At 54.4% G+C, this 24,857-nt stretch overlaps 3 protein-coding genes and 3 non-coding genes across 9 annotated transcripts; 5 read left to right on the top strand and 1 right to left on the bottom strand.

The window, feature by feature from the left end:
* The first annotated feature begins 378 nt into the window (after positions 1–378).
* On the top strand, positions 379–14,644 carry tnpo2b (transportin 2b). The gene is made up of 25 exons (XM_006631473.3): positions 379–611; positions 2,165–2,264; positions 2,380–2,455; positions 2,592–2,741; positions 3,657–3,763; positions 4,061–4,194; positions 4,414–4,495; positions 5,630–5,752; positions 5,971–6,089; positions 6,398–6,458; positions 6,666–6,837; positions 7,076–7,228; positions 7,460–7,685; positions 7,796–7,967; positions 8,221–8,307; positions 8,636–8,743; positions 8,841–8,999; positions 9,088–9,175; positions 9,595–9,693; positions 10,145–10,240; positions 10,531–10,606; positions 10,720–10,819; positions 11,242–11,316; positions 11,410–11,545; positions 11,912–14,644. The coding sequence occupies exons 2-24, from the start codon at positions 2,166–2,168 to the stop codon at positions 11,515–11,517; spliced, it is 2,670 nt and encodes an 889-aa protein (XP_006631536.1). The 5' UTR covers positions 379–611; position 2,165; the 3' UTR covers positions 11,518–11,545; positions 11,912–14,644.
* Positions 3,825–3,893, top strand: LOC138241929 (small nucleolar RNA SNORD41). The gene has a single exon (XR_011191219.1). It is a non-coding gene; the product is annotated as a small nucleolar RNA SNORD41 (small nucleolar RNA).
* On the top strand, positions 5,818–5,886 carry LOC138241930 (small nucleolar RNA SNORD41). Its single transcript, XR_011191220.1, has one exon. It is a non-coding gene; the product is annotated as a small nucleolar RNA SNORD41 (small nucleolar RNA).
* LOC138241928 (small nucleolar RNA SNORD41) lies at positions 6,891–6,959 on the top strand. The gene has a single exon (XR_011191218.1). It is a non-coding gene; the product is annotated as a small nucleolar RNA SNORD41 (small nucleolar RNA).
* Positions 14,645–16,042: 1,398 nt separating the features above from the next.
* fbxw9 (F-box and WD repeat domain containing 9) lies at positions 16,043–21,470 on the top strand. 4 transcript variants are annotated; one of them, XM_069195615.1, is made up of 7 exons: positions 16,043–16,346; positions 16,621–16,784; positions 17,013–17,482; positions 17,552–18,400; positions 18,499–18,647; positions 19,023–19,366; positions 20,640–21,470. In XM_069195615.1, exons 2-7 carry the CDS (start codon positions 16,630–16,632, stop codon positions 20,662–20,664), a joined length of 1,992 nt encoding a protein of 663 aa, XP_069051716.1. In that variant the 5' UTR covers positions 16,043–16,346; positions 16,621–16,629; the 3' UTR covers positions 20,665–21,470. The 4 variants fall into 4 exon arrangements, with proteins under 4 accessions (XP_069051716.1, XP_069051715.1, XP_069051713.1 ...); XM_069195614.1 differs by having other exon boundaries at positions 17,516–18,400; XM_069195613.1 differs by having other exon boundaries at positions 16,044–16,346; positions 17,013–18,400; positions 19,023–19,226; positions 19,301–19,366.
* Positions 21,465–24,150, bottom strand: LOC102696120 (guanine nucleotide-binding protein G(I)/G(S)/G(O) subunit gamma-12-like). Its single transcript, XM_006631471.3, has 3 exons — positions 23,886–24,150; positions 23,266–23,368; positions 21,465–22,365 (listed from the first exon to the last, which is right to left on the bottom strand). Exons 2-3 carry the CDS (start codon positions 23,362–23,364, stop codon positions 22,240–22,242), a joined length of 225 nt encoding a protein of 74 aa, XP_006631534.1. The 5' UTR covers positions 23,365–23,368; positions 23,886–24,150; the 3' UTR covers positions 21,465–22,239.
* Positions 24,151–24,857: the final 707 nt, after the last annotated feature.

The raw sequence follows: 24,857 nt of genomic DNA, 5'->3' as shown, positions 1-24,857 counted from the left end.
CACCTTAGGCAGTACACAAAGTTGTGATCGCCCGCCATGTATATTTCACTTTTTATACATCAGCCTGACGGCGGCTGACGCCGGATACCCTGCGGCAGGAGAAAAATAAAAGGTGAGATGAAAGACTCCCATTTTCAAACCGAAGACATCTTAATCACTACAAAAGCGTGAAGAACGTCGGAGCCAACATGGCGGCTAGATTCACACAAGGGCTTTGGAGAGAGAAGGCAGTTTCATTTCTCCGACCCTAACCCGGCCACCATTGAGGGAAACCGCCGCAGCTGCCGCAGACGGCTAAATGCCGCCTTTCCGGGCACGTGACGAAATCTGCACTCCACGATTGGCTGGGAGACCGGAAAGAGCGGTGGACGGAAGCCGGAGGGGCTCAGGCAGAATTATTGGGGTCGAGCGCGCGCTGCTTTGCTTCCCACTCCCTCCAGCGCGAGAGCGAGCCGCAGCAGCAATAGCAGAAGAAGGCAGAGGGGTTTTGCATCACGGCCGCGATAGCAGTAATTGAATACTGTTAATAAAGCTAAGCTAATCAGTAATTATTTAGGGCCGCGCCGTGACGATCCAGATTTACATACTACACTACTCGGCGAGATCTCCAGGTGAGAGTTCTGGCGTTGTTTTTGCCGATTTGTAACCCGTGTCTGGAAGCACGCAGAGGGATTTCGCGTGAAAAGGGAACGGCGGGTCTCCGACCTGGGAAAATTTAAAAGTTGCGCCTCATTATTCGCCCAAGTGTTGTATTTTGTAAGCTCGAGTACCCTTTCCAGGCGTGTGTCTCCGCACAGAAGGCAGCCGGGTTTCAGCCGATAGGCGCTTGCGGCGGAAACCCGAAACGAGGCCGCTGCGGCCTAGATCCGCGCAGAAGCCTGGGGCTGTCGTGATTTCCACACCGGCGGTGCGGATACCCATCCTGGCTGTAGGAAACTGGTGGGATTGGAGGGCTACAGATCTCCTCTGGTTGGGGACAGAGACCATGTTTAAGAGGTGTTGCAGGAATGGGCTGCTTCAGGGGTGAGGGGCGGTGTAGGTGATTGTTTAGTGTGGTGGGGAAGGCAGCGGCTTGCCCGCTGTCCAGACGAGCGATGATAATGACGATCGCGTGGGTTAGAGGGACCATGGGATTATGGCGGTTAAACCGGGTCAGGCTGAGATTTATATCCTGATCTGTTGGTCTCTTTTCGTCCCCAATCCGATTATAAAGTATAGCCCTGTGGCCGGAGGATTGAGAGGCGGTAGGTCCCGTACCGTTCTCCGCGCGGATACCTGTGGCTGTGCAGGGAAGTGGGCCGGTAATGCAGTTTTCCGGGCAGTATGTAGAACTGCTGTCTGGCGATAACTGTCTAGATTTCAATCAACTGTAATGTTACAACAAGGGATTAGTTTTCTCACAGTAGGAGCTACAGTCCCAGTGCAGTAGAACAGTCCTGTTACAATAGGAGATACAGTCCCAGTGCAGTAGAACAGTCCCGTTACAATAGGGGCTACAGTCCCAGTGCAGTAGAACAGTCCTGTTACAATAGGGGCTACAGTCCCAGTGCAGTAGAACAGTCCTGTTACAATAGGGGCTACAGTCCCAGTGCAGTAGAACTGTCCCGTTACAATAGGGGCTACAGTCCCAGTGCAGTAGGACAGACCCGTTACAATAGGGGCTACAGTCCCAGTGCAGTAGGACAGACCCGTTACAATAGGGGCTACAGTCCCAGTGCAATAGAACAGTCCTGTTACAATAGGAGCTACAGTCCCAGTGCAATAGAACAGTCCTGTTACAATAGGAGCTACAGTCCCAGTGCAGTAGAACAGTCCTGTTACAATAGGAGCTATAGTCCCAGTGCAATAGAACAGTCTTTTTACACAGATTACTGTTGTGTTACAGTAAAAGCTGTGGAGAACAGCTTTATTCAAAGAAAGCTCGTACTGCTAGGAGGACAGTGGAGCTTCTGCCACAGCCACGGTGGGCTCAGGGTCTGGCTACAGAGTCAGGGATACATTTGTGACCGCAGTGCCTTCACACCTCACACGACGTGGCTCTCCACAGGCAGTGGCTGTGTGTGAGCCCGCAGCTCTGCCGGCACGGGCCCGGCGCCCCCCAGTGCTGCTCCGCACTGCTGTCCTGGCTTGCTTTCTCACGGTGCCTTTTTCTGTGTGTGCGCAGGATGGAGTGGCAGCCTGACGAACAGGGGCTCCAGCAGGTCCTCCAGCTCCTGAAGGACTCCCAGTCTCCCAACACGGCCACTCAGAGGGCCGTCCAGCAGGCATCCTTTACTGGCCGCGGGGCTGGGGCGGTGGGGTGGGAGGTGGGGGTCTGTGTGGTGGGTCTGGGTCCACGGTACTGTGTGCTGCCCTGTTGTCCTTAACTGCTGCGCTAAGAAACTGGAGCAGCTGAACCAGTTTCCCGACTTCAACAACTACCTGATCTTCGTGCTCACGCGGCTGAAGACGGAAGGTGAGTGTGCACAAGTCTGGGGAGCCCCAGCTCCGTCTTCCTCTCCAGGGGTGATGGGCCCGAGGTTCTGCAGTCGCTGGCTTCACCGTCTCCTGTCCTGGCTCACCTGCTGTCTTCTCCCCCCCCCCACCTCCAGACGAGCCCACTCGCTCCCTGAGTGGGCTGATCCTGAAGAACAACGTGAAGGCCCACTACCAGAACTTCCCCCCCACCGTGGCCGACTTCATCAAGCAGGAGTGCCTGAACAACATCGGGGACCCCTCCCCCCTGATCCGGGCCACCATCGGTGAGACTTGGGGGTGACGGGAAGAGGGGGCGGGGGCTAGGACTGGGGTAAAAGTCCCTTTCGCTCTGCTGTCCTGCAGTTCTTACTGGCAGGGCACTTGGGACACTCTATTGCAAAGGAGGTGAAAACAGTGGTAGGATTACTGATCACGGAATAGTTCTTTGACAATGATGTGGAAGCGCTTAGAGAGCTGAGAAATATTCTAGCATGTAAGTACAAGTTAAAAGTTTAAATAGAGATGTATCACATGTGTTCAAATCCAAAGAGCTGAACCTTGTTACTCTGGAGGAGCAGGCTATGGTCTAGATTTCCAAAGCCTCAAAGAGACACTGACAGAATCAGTCTAGCGGATGTCTTCACAGCTTGGGGTGGGGCAACTACAGTGCAAACGGAATGGAAATGGATTTGTAATCACTTCTTTAAACAGGATTGTGGGAGTCGGGCTCATCGCTTGGTTACTAAGTACTGAACGGGCTAGATGGGCTCTCTTCTCTCCTGACTTCACTCTCACTCCTCCTGTGTGAATCCGTATGTAGTGTTACAAATAGCTTTTAGCAGAGCAGTGCAAGGAGCAGTTAGGATCGGAGAGGTCAGGGATGTACAGCCCATTATGCCTGATGTGTTTCTAGTGATGTAATGATCCAAGGATCACATGCTGTTTTCTTCAACCGCCTGGTTAAGAAACTGTTTACAGACTCTGGACTCTATTCTTGTCTGTACTCTGTACGTCCAGTGCTTAGGTGCTACTTCTCTGTGTCACTGCTGGTTTTGAAGATGTCTCAATATGACATTTGCTTTGACTCAGGAGCTGATCTCTTGGTTTCTCTTCTTGTTTTTTGTGCTTTTGAGATTCTTGCCTCATACACCCCAACCCTGTTCCAATCCTTTCTCCCCTCTGCCCCTTGTCTCTCACAGGCATCCTGATCACAACCATCGCCTCTAAAGGGGAGCTGCAGACCTGGCCGGAGCTCCTGCCCCAGCTCTGTAACCTGCTGAACTCAGAGGACTACAACACCTGTGAGGTCAGGCTTGGTGTTTTTTCCCCTCCTCCCTGTCTCCCTCTTGCCTCGCGCCTCCCTATCCCTGGAAGTGATGGACAGCTCTTTTCTTGACTCTCAATGATGCTGGATGTATTCATACTGTCTGATCCAGGGACCTGTTCTGCTAATGGTGGCTGAGACACTCTGGAATCCATTAGCTCTCCTGTCTCAGGCGTGTCTTCTGGGGGATGGTTTCTTGTTTGTAGGCTCTGTGTCTGCTCCCCGTCTCTCTTTCTCCGTGGAAACTAAATTGAAACCTTTCTTCATTCCTGCCTTCAGGGCTCGTTCGGCGCCTTGCAGAAGGTGTGTGAAGACTCATCGGAGCTCCTCGACAGCGATGCCCTTAATCGGCCCCTCAACATCATGATCCCCAAATTCCTGCAATTCTTCAAGCACTGCAGCCCCAAAATCAGGTGAGACTCTAGAAGCCCTTAGACACCAATGCCCATCTCTCCTTCACACTCCCACTCCATGTCTGTCTAGAAGCTTCAGTGTTCAGTGTTTTGTCATGTAATTAATTCTTGGGTAGATGAGTTTGTTAGCTCTGACATCAGAACAAGGCCACTGAGCTGTTGTCCATGGGTGGGATTTCTGTTGCGTTATTAGAACTCTGTTCCCCTTTTCCCCTCCAGGTCTCATGCCATCGCCTGTGTGAATCAGTTCATCATTGGCAGAGCTCAGGCCCTGATGGACAACATAGACACCTTCATCGAGGTAATGGGCGCAGGCAAGCGTAGTGTCCTACACTTGTGTGGAGTTCTGTTCATGGACTCTCTCCGCCTGTGAGGATCTTCCTCTGTGCAGTGGAGTGTCTGCTGCTAACTCCTCTTGACTCTCACCCCCTGTATGTGTGCCCTACTGACTCTCTGGCTCAGGCCCTGTGTGCACGCGTGTGCGCTCTACTGACTCTCTGGCTCAGCCCATGTGTGTCGTGCTCTACTGACTCTCTGGCTCAGGCCCTGTGTGTGTATGAGTGCTCTACTGACTCTCTGGCTCAGGCCCTGTGTGTGTGTCGTGCTCTACTGACTCTCTGGCTCAGGCCCTGTGTGTGTGTCGTGCTCTACTGACTCTCTGGCTCAGGCCCTGTGTGTGTATATGAGTGCTTTACTGACTCTCTGGCTCAGGCCCTGTGTGTGTATATGAGTGCTTTACTGACTCTCTGGCTCAGGCCCTGTGTGTGTATATGAGTGCTTTACTGACTCTCTGGCTCAGGCCCTGTGTGTGTATATGAGTGCTTTACTGACTCTCTGGCTCAGGCCCTGTGTGTGTATATGAGTGCTTTACTGACTCTCTGGCTCAGGCCCTGTGTGTGTATATGAGTGCTTTACTGACTCTCTGGCTCAGGCCCTGTGTGTGTATGAGTGCTCTACTGACTCTCTGGCTCAGGCCCTGTGTGTGTATGAGTGCTCTACTGACTCTCTGGCTCAGGCCCTGTGTGTGTATGAGTGCTCTACTGACTCTCTGGCTCAGCCCCTGTTTGTGTGTCGTGCTCTAACTGACTCTCTGGCTCAGGCCCTGTGTGTGTGTCGTGCTCTACTGACTCTTTGGCTCAGGCCCTGTGTGTGTGTCGTGCTCTACTGACTCTCTGGCTCAGGCCCTGTCTGTATGAGTGCTCTACTGACTCTCTGGCTCAGCCCCTGTCTGTATGAGTGCTCTACTGACTCTCTGGCTCAGCCCCTCTGTGTGTGTCGTGCTCTAACTGACTCTCTGGCTCAGCCCCTGTGTGTGCGTGCGTGTGCGCTCTACTGACTCTCTACCTCAGCCCCTCTGTGTGTGTGTGTTCTCTACTGGCTGTGCCTCAGCCCCTGTGTGTGCACGTGTGCTCTGCTGACTCTGTCTCTTTCTCAGCACCTGTTCGCTCTGGCTGGTGATGAAGACTCAGAAGTGCGTAAGAACGTGTGCCGTGCGCTGGTTATGCTGCTGGAGGTCAGAATCGACAGGCTGATTCCCCACATGCACAGCATCATACAGGTGAGATTTCTCTCTCTCTCTGCCTCTCTGGCCTTCCATGCATTCCTTCTCTCCTCTCCCAGTCTCTGGATGTGATGGATATCTGTAATATTGACTTGCCGTGATGCTTTATGTATTCATACTGTCTGATCAGGAGACTGGCCTTTTCTCCATGGCGGTCATACGGAACTCAGTCCTTTCAGGTGCCAGTGGGAAATCCTCTCTTCCCTCTCTTCCAGTACATGCTCCAGCGCACGCAGGACTCGGACGAGAACGTGGCCCTGGAGGCCTGCGAGTTCTGGCTCACTCTGGCGGAGCAGCCCATCTGCAAAGACGTGCTGACTGGACACCTGGTGCAGTGAGTGGCCCCGGCTCTGGGGTGGCTGGGGCAGTGGAGGCAGCTGGGGCTGTGATTGGGGTGGTAAAGGGCAGCTGTTTTGCTATTGATTATGCACTCCTGGAGCAGTGTGTGCGGAGCGACTCTGTATCCCTGGGGCTGAGGGAGGGGGCGCAGCCAGGGCAGAGCGACTGCACCCCTGGGGCTGAGGGAGATTGCGCAGCCAGGGCTGAGCGACTGCACCCCTGGGGCTGAGGGAGGGGGCGCAGCCAGGGCAGAGAGTTGCTTCTGGTTTTCTTCCTGGATTTGACTTTCCCTCCCGTCCCCAGACTCATTCCCATCCTGGTGAACGGCATGAAGTACTCGGAGATCGACATCATCTTGCTAAAGGTGAGTCCGACCCATCTCTGGAGGTGACGGACGCCTGCTCTTGATCGCCCTGAGGCTGGGTGTGTTCACACGGCCCGATCCCATGCTGGGCCTGTTCCCAGCAGCAGTTTCAACTGGGATTGTGAGCAGGAAGGGGAGTCGGTGAGCGAGTATGTCCACGCTCCTCATGCACTCACGGCAGGTGTGTGTCCTCCCTCACTGTCCCAGGGCGACGTGGAGCAGGACGAGACCGTGCCGGACAGCGAGCAGGACATCAAGCCGCGCTTCCACAAGTCTCGCACCGTCACGCTGCAGCACGAGGGGGGCGGAGGCGAGGAGGGCGAGGACATCGACGAGGACGACGACGACGATGACGACACGCTGTCCGACTGGAATCTGCGTGAGTCCTTCGCTGGTCCCGGAGGGCGGGCGGGCCTGGTGTGGGTGTGCGCTGTGGAGGTGATGGAGACCGTGACGGGTGACTGCCAGTGATCCCTGACGTATTCATACTGTCTGATCCGCTGCGTGTAACGCCAGGCATGTGGGTGGCCATGGGAGAGCTTGAACTTTGCCAGGTCTGGTTTCCAGGAGCTGGGGTGTAAGCTCAAACAATCCTACTGTGCTCTCCCTTTCCGCAGGCAAGTGCTCGGCGGCGGCACTGGATGTCCTGGCCAATGTGTTTCGGGATGAGCTGCTGCCCCACCTGCTCCCTCTGCTGAAGGGGCTGTTATTTCACCCGGACTGGGTCATCAAGGAGTCTGGCATCCTGGTGCTGGGGGCCATTGCTGAAGGTAGGGGCCAGTGCTCCCGTCTACCCCGCAGTGAGCTGGGTGATGTGTGCCCAGCAGCGGGCAGGACACTGTGTTCCTGTGCTCCCAGTCCTCCTTTTGGGGAGTGTCTCATCTGCTGCTTTTCATTGGGGTGGATCTCCTGGGGCGCCTGAGTGCCGAGCCTCCTCACGGGCCCCGTGATCAGTCGAACAGGAAGGTCTGTAGTTTAACGGGCCCCTTGCTCTCCCCCAGGCTGCATGCAGGGCATGGTGCCCTACCTCCCCGAGCTCATCCCTCACCTGATCCAGTGCCTGTGTGACAAGAAGGCCCTGGTTCGCTCCATCGCCTGCTGGACGCTCAGCCGCTACGCCCACTGGGTGGTCAGCCAGCCTCCGGACTCGCACCTGAAACCCCTGATGACCGAGCTGCTCAAGAGGATCCTGGACGGCAACAAGAGGGTCCAGGAGGCGGCCTGCAGGTCAGAGGAAGAGCGCTGTTGTCTACCTCTTTAGCTTTCCCTCTCCGTCTCGCTCTGTCCCTCTGTGTCTGGGCTATGCCACTGATGCTGGGCGCCTCTGTCTCTCTCAGTGCGTTTGCCACCCTGGAGGAGGAGGCGTGCACAGAGCTGGTGCCCTACCTCAGCTACATCCTGGACACGCTGGTGTTTGCATTTGGGAAGTACCAGCACAAGAACCTGCTGATCCTGTACGATGCCATCGGGACCCTGGCTGACTCTGTGGGGCACCACCTCAACCAGCCGGTGAGTGTCTCTCTTACTGCATCACTGCCCTGGCGCTCCAGGGGCTCAGTGTGTTTCTCTCTGTACTGCATCTCTTACTGCATCACTGCCCTGGCGCCCCAGGGGCTCAGTCTGTTTCTCTCTGTACTGCATCACTGCCCTGGAGCTCCAGGGGCTCAGTCAGTGTCTCTCTGTACTGCAGTCACTGCACTTTCCTGCTGAGTGAAATTGAACCTATTTGACCAGTGTCACTCACTCTTCCTTCTTCCCACAGGAGTATATCCAGAAACTGATGCCCCCTCTCATTCAGAAGTGGAACGAGCTGAAGGATGAGGACAAGGACCTTTTCCCATTGTTGGAGGTATGGGTTCTACCTCTCTCCCAGCTCAGAGAGGGGGGCTTATTTCAGAAAGTCTTAAAAGCTTCTGTACTTAAACAGTGTACAATGGAAAATAACCACAATATATGAATGACAACTTTAAAAAAACTAATCAACACAAGGACATCACCTCCTCAAGCCCCTTTGTTCAGACTTTAGATCCTCAACTTGGTTACTGGACCCTGCCGTGTTTTATGGTATTTTTGTGCGCTTTTTTTCATTCTCCTACAGTCCTGCACTTGTTTTGCTTCATAGTGTAGTGATGGTCTAACAGTTCCTGCTCTGATCACCTCGCACTCTGTGTCCGCAGTGCCTGTCGTCGGTGGCCACGGCCCTGCAGAGCGGGTTCCTGCCCTACTGCGAGCCCGTGTACCAGCGCTGCGTCACCCTGGTGCAGAAGACCCTGGCCCAGGCCATGGTGAGCGACTTGCACCCGGCCCGCGTGCAGGTGCTGCTGCTGCTGCGCTGCACGCCAACGAGCGGGGCTCACCCTCCCGTCTCTCTCTCCGTCTCAGATGTACAACCAGCACCCAGACCAGTACGAGGCCCCAGACAAGGACTTCATGATCGTGGCCCTGGACTTGCTGAGCGGCCTGGCCGAGGGGCTGGGGGGCCACGTGGAGCAACTGGTCGCCCGCAGCAACATCATGACCCTGCTGTTCCAGTGCATGCAGGTAGGCTGGGCCAGGGCCTCGCGTTCCGTCAGCCCCGAGCCTCCAGGAGCCTCAAGGGTCTCTGGGCTGACCCTCTCTCCGGTTTCAGGACACCATGCCGGAGGTGAGGCAGAGCTCCTTCGCCCTGCTGGGGGACCTGACGAAGGCGTGCTTCCCTCACGTCAAGCCCTGCATTGGTGAGCCGCCCGCGTGCGCCGTGTGTGTGAGCCCCCTCTCCCCCTGCCCGCCACACCGGTGATGAGCTGTAGTAGACATTCGAATCCTGAACACCTGGGTGTGGATGTGAGTGGTCTGACGGTGTGGCGGAAGGGGAGCACTGAGCGTCAGGGGCTCTTGTCTGCAGTGCAGAGTTGTAATTTCTGTGTCTCTGGGGCTTTCTGGGGAGACGTATTAATGTCTTGGGTGTGAGCTTTGAGTGTCTTGAGACATAATACCATTTTGTACATAAGTTTGAGTACCCAGTTTTTGTTTTCAGTGGGGTACAGGCAAAGAATGAGTTTATGGGGTCTGAACAAAGGCAGGAAAGTGTGTGTGTGGCGGGGGTGTTCGCGGTCGTTGTTTCTGTGGGTTAATCTCTCTCTCTCTCCTCTGGCAGCGGAGTTCATGCCGATCCTGGGCACTAACCTGAACCCTGAGTTCATCTCGGTGTGTAACAACGCCACCTGGGCCATCGGGGAGATCTGCATGCAGATGGGTGAGGATCTGAGTCGGTGGCTCTCGGGGCCGGTTCGCGGTCACCTGCACAGTGCGTGGGGGAGAGCTAGCTCTGTGGTACGTCTGCCTCCTCCAGGAGCAGCAGGGAAGACTTTGCATTGAATACGGGTCTCTTCCCTTTGCCTGGGTTTTTACCGGCTGTCGTTCAGCTGCTCTGTAGAGCGGTGTCTGTGTTGAGACACAGAACAACACGCACTTGGAAAGAAGCTTCAGGCAGAGTTTCTGGGTGCACCAGGAGCCCCTCCCACCTGCCACGCGCCGCAGGGTTTTCCTTGATCGACGGAACGGCCGGGCTGTTGATGAAGGCGCTGGCCGCGGTGGAGGGCGTCGCCAGGCGGGGGAACTCCTGTGGTGCTGCGAGACTCGCTCGCTCTCCTTCTGGGACTGGGGACTGGGGGACTGATTTTTGGTTTTCCGTCGGTTCTGAGCAGGAGCGGAGATGCAGCCCTACGTCCAGCTGGTCCTGAACAACCTGGTGGAGATTATCAACAGACCCAACACGCCCAAGACCTTGCTGGAGAACACGGGTACGAGTCCAGGAGAGTTTGCAGGGCTGGGTGGGGGGATTTTTGAGGGTGTCCCACCCTTGGGTCTCCTGTCCTGTGACCACCCTCCTGTCACACTAGTGATGAGCTGTAATAGGCATTCGAATCCTGAACTCCCAGGTGTGGATGAGTGTGTTCTGATAGCGTGACCCCAGGGAGCTTGAGATAGATACACTGGCCAAGTTGGCCGTCTGTCATTTCTTGTGCAGGGCTTTGTTTCTCTGCATCTGTCAGTATGCTGCCATGCTGACTGCCTCCTCTCCCTCCCTCAGCGATCACGATCGGCCGGCTGGGCTATGTGTGTCCCCAGGAAGTGGCTCCGGTGCTGCAGCAGTTTATCCGGCCCTGGTGAGTGTTCCCAGCTCTCCCGTCCCGGTCGTGACCCGGAGGGCCTCCTGTCATCTCTCAGCCTGGGCGATGGGCTGAGGGGAGGATCCTGATTGCCGTTTCCTCCTGCTCAGGTGCACGTCTCTACGGAACATCCGGGACAACGAGGAGAAGGACTCCGCTTTCCGGGGAATCTGCATGATGATCGGAGTGAATCCGGGAGGAGTGGTGCAGGTGAGGTCCTCGTGGCGGCACGGGGGCTGTACTGTTTCACTCGTGGCGCCGTGGGCGACGCTGCTGAAGTCCTGTTCAGCCCTTGTCCTTGTCGAGGTGGCAAAAACAACGGAAGCAAATGTGACCACAGGCCTCCATCAGACTCTGAGGTTTTTAAAACATGTTGAAGCTGTTGAACTTCCACGTCCTTTTTCCTTTTTTTAACCTAATGTCACGCTGGTGTTACGGTCCTGCACTGTGTGGGAGTGGTCATGGCGCTGAACTCTTCTCTGGAGGGTTGCGCGTTCAAATCCTAGGTGGGGCAGAGCTAGTGTCGCCTTGAGTGAGATGCTGTAATTGTACTGCCCCAGTAAAAATGGGTACAAATGTAAATCTCTTTGGGCTCAAGAGTGGGTTGAATCAGGTCTCTCTCATGTCTGCAGGACTTCATTTTCTTCTGTGATGCTGTGGCCTCCTGGGTGAACCCCAAAGACGACCTGAGGGACATGTTCTACAAGGTGAGGCCCCACTGCGCCTGTCCCGCTGGAGACTCTGTGCCGGACCTGTCCTGGGGCCCTGGGCTGTGCTCTGACGATGCTTGTGCCTTTCAGATCCTGCACGGGTTCAAGGACCAGGTGGGCGAGGAGAACTGGCAGCAGTTTTCAGAGCAGTTCCCGCCCCTGCTGAAAGAGCGCCTGTCCGCCTGCTACGGCGTGTAGCCGCTGCGTGAGAGGACATGCGTGTCAGGTACACACACGCACATTCAAACACGCCCACTGTTCCTCAGGCACGGAAGGCCATTGTGCTCTCAGCAAGGGCTAGGGGAGAGAGTTGTGCCCAGACCTGGGGGGGGTTCAAAGGTGGGGTGCGGAGGCTGTGGGGGTGATTGGGGGATGCCCCTTATCCCCCAATCCCCAAACAGGCCTGGGTAACAGCAAAGTTAATTGGGGGGGCTGACGGGGTGTTTGTGGAATGGGGGTCTTTAGGGAATGGGGGACAGTATATGGTTAATGGCGGGGCTGATGGGGGTGTTTGGGGAGTGGGAGTCCGTCGTGGCGAGTCTTGATGTCCTGGTGTCCTGACGCAGGCTGTAACATCTCTGTGCTCTTGCAGGTCTCTCCAGGGAGGGTTACTGGGAACTCATCCATCTCTGCGTGTTGCACTGCCCTGATGAGGGGGGGAGGGGAGGAGGTGGGACTGAAGACCCTGCCCCCCCAACGACCCCATGACCCCACCAGGCCCGTGTGTCTGTAGAGGGAGGGAGGGGGGAGGGGAGGGGGGGCCTCTGGATCAATACTGAATACACACACAACAGGGGTAGAGGGGGGAGGGACGAGGGGCGGCCAGATGGACCGGGGAGCTTCATGAACTTTTTTTAAAGAGAAAAATCGGTTAGGGAGGGAGGGTGGCAGGAGGGGCAGAGAGGAACGGCAAGGATCGCTGTCCAATCGGAGCCGACAACCACAGGCAGGCGTACAGATCCGCTTTCGAAAGGGCTGTGGTTGAGGTCACTTTCTAGTCCGAGAGGCTGAGCACTGAGGCAGACTGCAGACAGCTTGCTCAGCTGTGCGAATGGCCCTCTAGCGGGGGGTCCGCGGCTGTGGGCTGTGGGGACTGCGTGGTGTCGGCATCTCTTCTTGGAGGGGATGATGTCAGAGGGATAAACGCCAGCAACCCGGGCTGTGGCAGTGAGGCACCTCGCGGCTCTCGGTTTTCTTCTTCTTCTCTGCTGTTACTGTGGCTCCATTCTCTTCTGTTGTAGAACAACAAGCTGGTCTTCAAACAGAGCAAGCAGGTTCTTTTTTTCCAGATAATTGCAGCAACTTGTAAAAGAAGTTTGATGTTTAAGGGAAAACGAAATTTAAAACAAGAGAAAATCAGGTATTTCGAATGTCCTGCGCCGTGTGTGAGCATGCAGTTGGACACTTATGAGTCTTTATTGCTTTGTGTGCGTGTGTGAACTGTGAATTTTTTTAAAAAAGATGTGTGAATCTATGAAAGGTACCACACTCTCATTCTAAAGTTTAATAGGATTGTGGCCTTTCACTCTTGACTCTCCCAAAGAAGGGGGTCTGTGTTGGTCACTGGGTATAACCTGTCCACAGGTGTGTCCAGAGCCAGGCAGACTGAATAGGGAAGTTCAGGAGGAATTTAATGGAGGAGGTACAGGAGTGAATTGGACAACACTGCAACGTGGCTCCTTATACTGTTGAATGGGATCAATTTGCTGCTACTGTTTCATTTTCCGGACTTTCTACCACGTCTCGAGAAGTCGGTGAGAAATGGATTTAGGGGTGTAACTGGGCTTAATACTTGAAGGTAATTTGGCTTCACCTTTGAGTCGTAACTTTTCCCCATTTTTCAAATATTTTTATCCAACCAAAAATTTTAAGCTAACAAGCATTCGGGCTCCTGAACTGGAGCGGGGAAGTCATTTATTGCAGAAGAATCTGGAGTGTGCCGAACGGCCAGGCCTGGGAGGGTTGTGGTGGGCTGCTCCTGCTCCCGATCATGTCCACCTTGGAGGCTCGGGGGCGAGGGGGAGCAGGGTTTCTCTGGGCCATGGCCTGGTGGCATGGCAGGGCAGGGGGCAACTCTGAGGATTGTGCACGCCTACTGTAGAAAGGTTTTGGTTAACATCCCAGCACCTCGTGTTCCACTTAGTGTCAAGCAGCTCACAACTTCCAGCTTTAGCACATTATGTATGTGTGTCAAGGTTGCTTTTCCGGTGTTGCTAATGAGCCCAGTCTCTGTGTGCTGTAACATTTAAACAGTGTTCTCTGGCTACAAACCCCATCAGTTTCCCCACAGAGGTTCTGTAGTTGAAGTGTTTTGAACCATTGGAATCAAGGCATTGGTTAAGGGAGAGAGATCTGTACGTTAAACTGAAGGTGGAGAACGCAATACAGTGAGGTCACATCCTCGTAGTTTTGATATCCCATTAATCCGATACGGTTATTGCCAGCCTCCACCTGTGTCGATTCAAGTGTTGGAAGTTAGTACCTGCAGCCTGCTTGTCTTGGGGTGTGTGCGTCTGGGCGTCTTGACGGTCTTTTAGCCTATTTTAGTGTCTGTGAGAGCTTACAGTTCCAGTCTGTCCGTGTAAATGTCTCAGTGTTGGTGTGCTGAAGTCCCCGTGTGGTTGTGTGTGTGGGGCGCAGTGAACCCCCTGTCGGTTTTTCGAACTCCCTTGATGTAGCCGGGGCTCGACCTTGGCAGTGCCGACTTGTAGCTCATCATTACAGTTGACCTGGTCTGATTAGTCTAGCCTGACGCCCCCAGGCCCTGCAGACGACACGAGACTGTGAAACCCCTTCCAGACCCGCTGTCACTGCCGAGAGGAATCGGAATCGCCAGTCACTAAGAGCCATCGGATCGCAGGCAGCACGCATCCTTCAGCGGTGGGATGCACAGTCACTTTTTTTATCAGCATTTTATTTTGGAGATGTTTATTTTTCTTTTTATTTAATTTTTTTTAATTTATTTTTTTATTTATTTTTGTACTTTTTTTTCTGGTTCTTTTTTTTGTGCCTGAATGCGCACAAATTTTTTTTTAGACTTTAAAAGTTTTTTTTTCCTTTTTTGTTTTAAAAAAGTTTTGTTTTCGTTGTTTTATAGCGGACCATTCAATTGAATTTTAGGAACCGGTGTAAAGAGTGAGGGAGGTGTGACTTGTTTAAGACTAATCAGATTTTGATTTCCAGTCTCGAGTGGTGGCAGAGAGAAGCAGGTGTGCTTTTCTAAGCTGTGGTGCAGGTGGGATGCTGCCTCGTGTATCAGACCTATCACTTGATATTTTTCTTTTGTGAATAAACAATAAAAGTTTTCTACCATGCTGGGACGAAATCTCAAGAGTGTCTCTTTTTTAAAAACAGTCCCTGTTGTTCTGTGTGTGAAGTGCATTTACCACTGTTGGGGACATGTTACTGTGAATGTTCGGACAGGCATGCTCCTGACACGTTCCAGAAATCACTTCAATACTGAGACTTCTCATAAAATGCCAGTGATGGTTTGTCTATTTTCAACCCAAGAGTGGAGTCTCACTGGGGTGGAGTTTGGGATAGTAATTAAAAATAGTGGGAATTCTCCACAGAGGCTGGAATATACATTTAGATAAGACTGCTTTATTAGCCATATACAATTTCTTGCATTAGGAATTTGTCTTCGCATACCCCAGCTTGCTCTCCATGAGATACACAGGCACCCAGACAGGAAGAGAAGCTGGGGGTCAGAGCGCAGGGTCAGCCATTTATAGGGCATCTATAGCTGGGGTTAAGGGCCTTGCTCAGGGGCCCAGCGGAGTAGGATTCCTCTGCTGGCCGCGGGATTTGAACCGGCAACCTTCCAAAACATGGTCGCAGTATCACTGCTCCGCCCAGTGCACCCATCTGAGTATGGGTGTTCAACACAATTCTGTGCAAGAAGCAGCCTTTGTGATTCTGCATTCACCCCGTGATCAGGCGAGTAAAGTCAAAATCTCACTAGTGTAGAAGTACAAGCAGGTGCCTCAGCTTTCTGTACTGATTCCCAGCAGTGACCAGGCAGCCCTGCAGTCTCCTGTAGGGTGAGAATCTTCTCTGAAGGTCTTGAAGAGCTCCAGCCCAGCAGGTTTTCTAGGTAATCTTGGAGATGGTTGGCCATAAGGCCCTTGAATGGAGCAGACAGTCCAGTGCTCCACCAGTGGTCTTGAGAAGGGTGGGTTCTGGGTTAAACTTAGTTCTTTCAAATCCAGCAGGTTGTTATAGGTCTGAAGTTCCAGATAGGCTTTGCTGTGTCCAATCAAGCAAGTAAGGAGTCCAATTTGGCAGCTGGGGTTTGGGTGGAGATGAAGCTTCTGGCCCAGGGGAAGAAACTGCAGGTGCACTTTCCTAGGTATTTGTACTTCTCTCTCGTAGTGCACTGCACCGTGGGGCTGTTTGTGCTTCTAACTCGTACTTCACAAGACCTCCCGGTTTCTGAGCCAGAGGGGTTCTTAACCCCTTGTTATTCGCGAAGAGAAAAAAGCTACACAGTACAGTATTAACAAGTTCGAAGAAGGTAATAATACAGGCAGCGAACTGGTAAAGAAGGACAGTATGAAGAGGCCAAGCATGCTGTACGCTTGTATAATATAGAATACATCAAAATATCCAACGCAATGGCCAACTGAGAAAAATACGCTGCAAGAGCTGGTATTTATCAGGTGCTTGTGTACGTCGGTTCTGCTCACTTTCTTCACGCGACAACGAACACAACAGAAGCTCGGCGATGACGCAGTCTGCGCGCCGGAAGTAGGATACTGCTTGGTAACCGGCGAACGAGATCGAATGAGTGATTAAAATCGAAGCATGTTTATGGAAATTAATTTATTTGTTTGAAACAATGGCTTCCGGGGTTTGGACTTATAAGAGCTGTGTTGAAATCTGACGTCAGAGACGTGAGATGACAGCGCCCTTTCGCTGCATGTGTTATTGTTGTTAAGTCCAGTTCAGGACAGGTCTCTGGGTCACCACCATCAGCAACCGGGCCAGCGGCAATGACAGTCGAGAGAAAGACGCAAGATTCCCAGGTAGAAACATTTCGTAACATTCTGGGCATTCAATCTAATTCTAAAGATTGTTTTTTTTTCTAGTGGAGATCCCTTACTTGATGCACAATAAATAGCAAAGATTAGAGAACACACTGCAGTTGAACAGTCCTGTTACAATAGGAGCTACAGTCCCAGTGCAGTAGAACAGTCCTGTTACAATAGGAGCTACAGTCCCAGTGCAGTAGAACAGTCCTGTTACAATAGGGGCTACAGTCCCAGTGCAGTAGGACAGTGAATTCTCTTTGTCCCACAGTGACAGAGGATGTCAGACAGTGATGTCGCCCCTGGTGGGGAGGCAGAGTGTGGAACTGAGGCGCAGCTGTACATAGAGAGAGTGCGCAGTGATGGGGCAAGAGAGAGACAGAGCCACCAGTTCACCCGGTATGGCACTGAGCCCCTGCCCCTGGGAGAATACAGGTGAGCTTCCTCATTCCTTCTCCCTCTTAATAACCCTCACCCCCCTCTGTCTCTTCACTCTCTCTCCTCTACTGTTCTGTCTTCTTCCTTTTCTGTTTTCCCTTTTCCCCCTACTGTCTACATTACTCCTGTTTGCATTTCTTCCTCTTTGCATCTCTTCATCTCGGCCATCTCTCACATCCTTCACTTTCTCTCCTGTCTCCTGTCATGTTTCATATTGTCTTTCAGACTCCCCTCTCCAGTTGCCGTGGAGACTAGCCCTTCTCCCTGCCCCTCCCCCGGTGAGGTCACGGGTCTGCTCTCATTGCCTTGGGAAATTCTGGCACGGATCACCTCCTTCCTGCCTGCGCGCTGTGTCCTGACTGTACTGCCACAGGTGTGCCGTGCGCTGGCGGGGCTCAGCTCAGACCAGCTGGCCTGGAGGCTCCGTGCCCAGAGACTGACGGGCCCACGAGCTGCCTTCCCCGTCATACCACACGAGGGTTTTGATTGGCCAGTAGCCTGCTTGGAGATGGAGGAGCTGCTCAGCCATTGGTCTGGAGCAAGTGACGGAGCAGGAGAAGGGCGAGACAGAGTCCAGGGGGACAGAGGTGGTGGAAGGAACGGGACAGTACAGGGTGCTGGTCATGGCCAAGTGGATTTAGTCAGAGAGGGACAGGGTGGTGCTGAGAGAGAGGGAGACGCAGCTGGGCAGGGAGGTGCCAGAGAGGGAGACGCAGCCGGGCAGGGAGGTGCCGAGAGAGAGGGAGACGCAGCTGGGCAGGGAGGTGCCGAGAGAGAGGGAGACGCAGCTGGGCAGGGAGGTGCCGAGAGAGAGGGAAACGCAGAAGGGCAGGGAGGTGCCATGAGAGAGGGAGACGCTGACGGGCAGGGAGGTGCCGAGAGAGAGGGAGACGCAGCTGGGCAGGGAGGTGCCGAGAGAGAGGGAGACGCAGCTGGGCAGGGAGGTGCAGAGAGAGTGGGAGACGCAGCTGGGCAGGGAGGTGCCGAGAGAGAGGGAGACGCAGCCGGGCAGAGAGGTGCTGAGAGGGAGGGAGACGCAGAAGGGCAGGGAGGTGCCATGAGAGAGGGAGACGCTGACGGGCAGGGAGGTGCCGAGAGAGAGGGAGACGCTGACGGGCCGGTAGGTGCCGAGAGAGAGGGAGACGCTGACGGGCAGGAAGGTGCCGAGAGAGACATAGAACTTGAAGATCCTCAGCCCTTTCCTGCGACTGTCCAGCACTTCTCTTTGAATTCTGTCCACTTTGCTTCAGTGGACGCAGTGCAGCTGCTTGGTGGAGAGGGGGCGCTGTGTGCGTCTGGGGGCAGAGACAGGAACGTCAATCTGTGGGACCTGCGCCGGCTTGGCGAGGGGGACACGGGGGCTGCGCTGCTCTGCACCCTGGGGCAGCAGCGCAGTGGCACCCACAGGGGCTGGGTGTGGTGCCTGTCCACCCGGGGCACCCAGCTGTGCTCAGGCTCCTTCGACAGCACGGTGCGACTGTGGGACCTGGGTGCCTCAGGGGCCGCGATGGGCGAGATTCGGGGCCGCGCTGCCGTGCTCTGCCTGTCCTGCCAGCCTGACGTCCTGGTGGCTGGTTCCTACGACAAGAAGGTCACCATCTATGACCCCCGTGGTCAGTTGAAACAGTCTGGTTTATTATTTTCTCTCTCAGCCTGTCTCCGTCAGTCAGCCTGTTGTTTTTCTTGTTGATTTTCGGTTTGTTTGTCACAGCGGCAAACCCCCAGGTGAAGAGTCTGCGTCTCCATGGTAATGCTGTGCTCTGCCTCGCTGCTGATGACCAGTACATCCTGTCCGGCAGCGAGGACCGGACTCTGGCTGTGTTTGACCGCCGAGCTGGGAGACTCCTGCAGAAAATACAGGTGAGCTGGGACCCTGACACACTGGCGCACTAGTGTACTGGTGTACCGGTGTTCTAGGACCCTGATTCACTGACTCACTGAAACACTGGTGCACTGGGACCTTGACACACTAACTCACTGACACACTGGTGCATTGGAATCCTGATTTACTGACTCGCTGACACACTGGTGCACTGGGGCCCTGACGCCCTGATACACTGACTCACTGACACACTGATGCATTGGAACCCTGACTCACTGGTGCACTGGGATGCTGACATACTGACAGAATGGTGCCCCAGGACACTGACCCTCTGACACACTTTCATGCTGCCATGTTGATGTGCTGATGCCGTCAGTGCTGTAGAAACATCATGTTTCCCTCTCTCTACCCAGCTGAACTCGTACCTGCTGTCTCTGTGCTACGGGGGCCGGGAGATATGGGGGGGGGACAATCAGGGGCTCCTCCACACCTTCACCTTGCAGGGTGGCTCCTTCCTGCACGTCTCCCAGTTTGACGTGGGGCATCGCTCTCTGGTCACAGGGGTGCACAACTCTCCAGGCGCCCTGTACACTTGCTCCTCTGACAACACTATCAAGGTACCTCGTCTCTCGCCGTTTCCCATGTGCAGCTTGCTCTGGGACAGCCCCTCACTCCTCTCTCTGCTGTCTAGGTCCACATACCCTGTGCTCCCCCCCGGACGCTCTGCACACTGCGGCACAGGGATGTCTTCAATGGGGTAAGAGTCGCCTCCCCTCCCTGTGCTTCCACTTCATAGATAAGAAAGCATTATTGACATAGCTAATATCACATTTCCTACCAAGCCTTTCAACACGAAGACCTAGAATACAAATAGGATAATGTGTTTACTGCCAAGCAGCTCGTTTTAGTGCAGTTAGAGGTGAAGCCCAGGCCTGGCGGTGGGGCTCCAGCTGTGATCCGGGCCTGGCAGTGGGGCTCCAGCTGTGATCGGGGCCTGGCAGTGGGGCTCCAGCTGTGATCGGGGGCCTGGCAGTGGGGCTCCAGCTGTGATCGGGGGCCTGGCAGTGGGGCTCCAGCTGTGATCGGGGGCCTGGCAGTGGGGCTCCAGCTGTGATCGGGGGCCTGGCAGTGGGGCTCCAGCTGTGATCCAGGGCCTGTAGGTGGGGCTCCAGCTGTGATCCAGGGCCTGTAGGTGGGGCTCCAGCTGTGATCCGGGCCTGGCGGTGGGGCTCCAGCTGTGATCCGGGCCTGGCAGTGGGGCTCCAGCTGTGATCGGGGGCCTGGCAGTGGGGCTCCAGCTGTGATCGGGGGCCTGGCGGTGGGGCTCCAGCTGTGATCGGGGGCCTGGCGGTGGGGCTCCAGCTGTGATCCAGGGCCTGTCAGTGGGGCTCCAGCTGTGATCCGGGCCTGGCGGTGGGGCTCCAGCTGTGATCGGGGGCCTGTCGGTGGGGCTCCAGCTGTGATCGGGGGCCTGGCAGTGGGGCTCCAGCTGTGATCGGGGGTCTGGCGGTGGGGCTCCAGCTGTGATCGGGGGCCTGGCGGTGGGGCTCCAGCTGTGATCGGGGGCCTGTAGGTGGGGCTCCAGCTGTGATCCAGGGCCTGTAGGTGGGGCTCCAGCTGTGATCGGGGGCCTGGCGGTGGGGCTCCAGCTGTGATCCGGGGCCTGTAGGTGGGGCTCCAGCTGTGATCCGGGGCCTGTAGGTGGGGCTCCAGCTGTGATCGGGGGCCTGTAGGTGGGGCTCCAGCTGTGATCGGGGGCCTGGCGGTGGGGCTCCAGCTGTGATCGGGGGCCTGGCGGTGGGGCTCCAGCTGTGATCCGGGCCTGGCGGTGGGGCTCCAGCTGTGATCCGGGCCTGGCGGTGGGGCTCCAGCTGTGATCCGGGCCTGGCGGTGGGGCTCCAGCTGTGATCGGGGGCCTGGCGGTGGGGCTCCAGCTGTGATCCGGGGCCTGGCGGTGGGGCTCCAGCTGTGATCGGGCCTGGCGGTGGGTGTCTCTCTCTCAGTGTCTATCTGTGGGCATCTCTCTCCAGCTCAGTGTGGAGGGAGGGGTGCTGACTGCTGCTTCGGGGGACATGTCCGTGGAGGTGTGGAGGATCAAGACGTGAGGGATCACGCAGAGGGAATAAACAACCTGAGAAGAGCATATCATTCCTTTAACACACTCACACTCGCACACTGACACACTCACACACTAACACTGACGTACTCGCACACAAGCTCATTCACAATGACTCATTCTCACACAGACGCATTCACCCACACTGACACACTCGCACTCATACACAGACTTATTTACACACAGATGCATTCACAGACACTGACTCACACACTGACACACTCGCACTCACACACACCCTCACACAGACTCATGCGCACACTGGGTCACATACACACGCACAATGACCCATACACACTTACACATTAAGGTAACCCCGTCTCCCTACACACTCACATACTCACAGTTAAACACGTCGACACTGCACAGTCCAGTTATGGCCAAGTGCCAGTGAAGGGCTGTTTATTGATGTTTTTTCCTTGTGATCTATTTAATCTGATGTGTCTAAAATATATAAGTAGTAAAATCCTTCAATATTCATTCCATGCAGCTGTTTGTAAAGAGTTTGATCATTGTCAGTCTTGCTGTAGTGTAGTGTTAAGGGGTTTTCGTGTTCAGTTACAGAGTAGCTCCGATCACATGTAGTTCCCTTATCTGACCAAGAGGCATGGAACAAAGCCCAGACATATTGCCGCTATCCAGGTTTTTTGTCTGTTACAGATGGAAACACGAGACATGCTCAGCTGATCTTGTTTTGTGTTTTATGTATATATCAGTTTATGTAATAAATACATGCTTGTGTACAGATCTTTGGAGTGTCAGTTCTTTTATCTTGTGATCTTGTGTCTCTGTCACCCCCCCTTCCTTCCTTCTCAAGGCTCTCCTGCAATATTCAGGTGGACAGGGTTCAGTGTTTGATGGCCCTGTCTTCACAGTCAACAGTGTAATTCACTTAAATTCTTTACCCGCGGACATACATTAAAAAAAAATGGTGCTTATGAAGTGAGCTGGTCTGTCGAGATGGCTTCATGCTGAACACTGCCCTATAGAACAATTAAGCGTGGTCACATCTACATGGGACATTGAGGAACACCGTCTCAAGAGCAGACAGAGCACACCAGAGGGCGCTAGAGGGCACCAGCGCAACTGTTAAACACCAGAGAGGCTCTACAGGCAAGTGTGCCGAGGTTGTGCCATGGAAGGCTTTATCTGGTGGTGGAAACTTGATGCCAGCGCCCTCTGGTTGACATGGTTAGTGCCAGCGCCCACTGGTGGACATTACTGATGCCCTCTGGTGGACACTGATGGTGCCAGCGCCCTCAGGTGGACACTGATGGAGCCAGTGCCCTCTGCTCTGTTCAGTCTCTGCTCATGGGAAAGTGCTGCATGGTTTCTCACCTCGTTTTTTTTCATTCGAGGAATCAACTCTGTCATATACCAGCTAGCCTTCTCTTAGGCATACAGTTGGAAGTGAATTTCTTGTCTGCTCTCTGGCAGTGTAGAGGAGGCTTTTGTGGGCTGGCTGTCAGCTTGTTTTGTGGCGTGGAGCTCCGGAGCCAGGGCGTGAGAGGCGTTCAGAGCAGCACGCAGGACTTCTTGTCCTTGAAGGGGTTGGAAGAGGTGGGGATGCCGGTGAGCAGCGGGTCGCTCTTGCTGTGGTCCTGGCAGAAGCGCACCAGATCGGTGGCAGCTATGGAGATCTGAACACAGACACCAGGGAGACTCCTGTCATGAGCCCCAAGTTACAGCGCAGACAGCACATCAAAACAGAAAGAGGAAAACCTTCCGAATACATTTCTTAAGTCTCTAGAGATTTACAGAGAATTGCCCAAACGTTTACTCTGCTGTTGCACTAACCCTGGACTCAGTCTCTCAGAACGAGAGGCATCGATCCCTTCAGGAAAACACTGGAAATAAGCCCTGTCAAGAAGCACTTCAGGCTCAGCTTCTTTCCCACTGCCAGGCGATCGGTCAGCTATCTAGCCTCCCGTGAGCAAGTCCCTTAGAATTCTGTTGCCAAATGTGAGGTTAATGTTTGTGCACAGGTAAAATTGTGATTGTGTTCTCCTTGTCTCTTCATTTCAATTTTTAATATTGTACGTGTTGTATGTCTGCTCAAATTCCTCCAGCTACTGCTGTGTGGCACAGGGGCTGTGGTAGCTCAGATGGCAAGGGTGTCTGGCTCCTGGCTGGAAGATCCCGGGTTCAATCCCAGGTAGGGGCAGGCCATGAAGCTTGTACTAATTCTTTCCAGAAGGCTCCCAGGTCCACTCAGCCTGCTTTCCAAATGAGTACCAGGGGTTATCCTTCTGGGGGTATTAGGCCAGCCAGAGCGTGATGCTGACCTCATCACCTCCACCTCCAGTGTTGGCTGGTTGAGGAACAATGGTGCCCCCATTCCCCATGGGCTTTTTTGGCCTGAAAAGGGACCAACCTACCTACTACTGTGTGGCAATAAAGAATTATTCAATTTAACTGATGCAGTCAGACACAGCGCCAGTGGCGAATGGAGAGAAGGCTTTTTGCCTGCAGTGAGAGCAGGAACAGTCCTGCTGGGGCAGGGCGCTGGGCTCACGGTCTCGATCCGAGCGAAGACGCACCTTGATCCTGTCCACACTGGCCTCCAGCCGAAGCTGGTCCACAGCCCGGCGAGCCTGAGCCACACTGCTGCTGCAGAACTTCCCTGGCATCTCCAACATCCCCCTGCAGGGACACACGACTGTCAGCACACAGGCAACTGCGGGCGCACACTGCACACCGCAGGACTGAGCACACAACGCAGGACTGAACACACCACATAGGACAGGACTGAGCACACCGCGCAGGACTGAGCACACCACATAGGACAAGACTGAGCGTACTGCACAGCGCAGGACTGAGCGCACCGCACAGCACAGGACTAAGCACACAACGCAGGACTGAACACACCGCACAGCGCAGGACTAAGCACACCGCACAGCCCAGGACTGAGCACACCGCACAGCGCAGGACTGAGCACACCCCACAGCCCAGGACTGCACACTGAATACCACAGGACTGAGCACACTGCACAGCGCAGGACTGCACACTGAACAGACTGAACACACTGGCACACCGCCTCCACACACTGAACTTTACAAGACTGAACACACTGGCACAATGCCTCCACACACTAAACTTTACAGGATTGCACACATGGGCACACTGCCTCCTGACTATGAGAGAAATGTGATTCACTTGCCTGACAGTGAAGATGACGAAGGGTGAACTTGTATGGCTCAGAAGACTCTCCACAAGGTCTCACAGATCCAGGTTCATTCACGGGCAGGACAGGTAGAGCCCTCTGACAGAGAGACAGAGGACAGAGAGGGGCTGTCTGCACTGGTAGAGAGAGATACAGAGGACAGAGAGAGACAGGGAGAGGATAGGAAGGAGGAGAGGGAGAGGAACTGCCTGCTCTTGGAGATGCAGACGGAGGTCTGTATATATATGGACTGTGGGGTCTGCTGGGGTTGCCTGTCTCCCTCTGTCTCTGATCCCTGATTCCCCCCTCACAAGCCTGCAGGGTCCAGGCTCAGTGACTTCAAAGCCCCTGTGAAGTGTGAAGAGTTGAAAGGAGCCCTGGCAGAGCACAAAATGTCACGCCAGTGACCCTGGCACTGTAAATTTGTAATGAGCCCACAGTGAGCCTGCAGTGTGCCCTCTGCCCCTTCATGTGACCTTCACAGTCCTCTGAGCCTCAGTGTGTCACACTGTGGTTCCCCTGGCTGCTCCTGAACACACTGTCTCTCTGACTGCCTGTCTGTCTCTGTCAGTCTGTCTGTCTCTCTGACTGCCTGTCTGTTTCTATGTCTGTCTGTTTGACTGCCTGTCTGTCTCTGTCTGTCTGTCTCTCTGACCAACTGTCTGTTTATATCAGTCTGTCTGTCTCTCTGACTGCCTGCCCGTCTCTCTCCATCTCTCTGACTGCTTGTCTGTCTCATTGCCTGCCTCCCTGATCTTTCTGTCTCCTTGAATATTTGTCCCTAATTGTCGGTCTGTCAGCCTCAGTCCATCTGTCTCACTACCTGTCTGTCTTTCTCCTTGACTGCCGGGTCTCCTTCACTTGATCTAGTATCTTTGATAAGAAGATTTATGACACACTTTACAGCTGCTTCATTTCCCTCTACCCTTAATTGCAAACTATAGACTAGTTACTCTTCAAACTAAGCTC

The sequence above is a fragment of the Lepisosteus oculatus genome, chromosome 11 (genome assembly GCF_040954835.1).
Source record: "Lepisosteus oculatus isolate fLepOcu1 chromosome 11, fLepOcu1.hap2, whole genome shotgun sequence".
Taxonomy (NCBI): Eukaryota; Metazoa; Chordata; class Actinopteri; order Semionotiformes; family Lepisosteidae; genus Lepisosteus; species Lepisosteus oculatus.
Note: the sequence above shows the minus strand (reverse complement) of the source record. Positions and strands in the feature narration are given on the sequence as shown.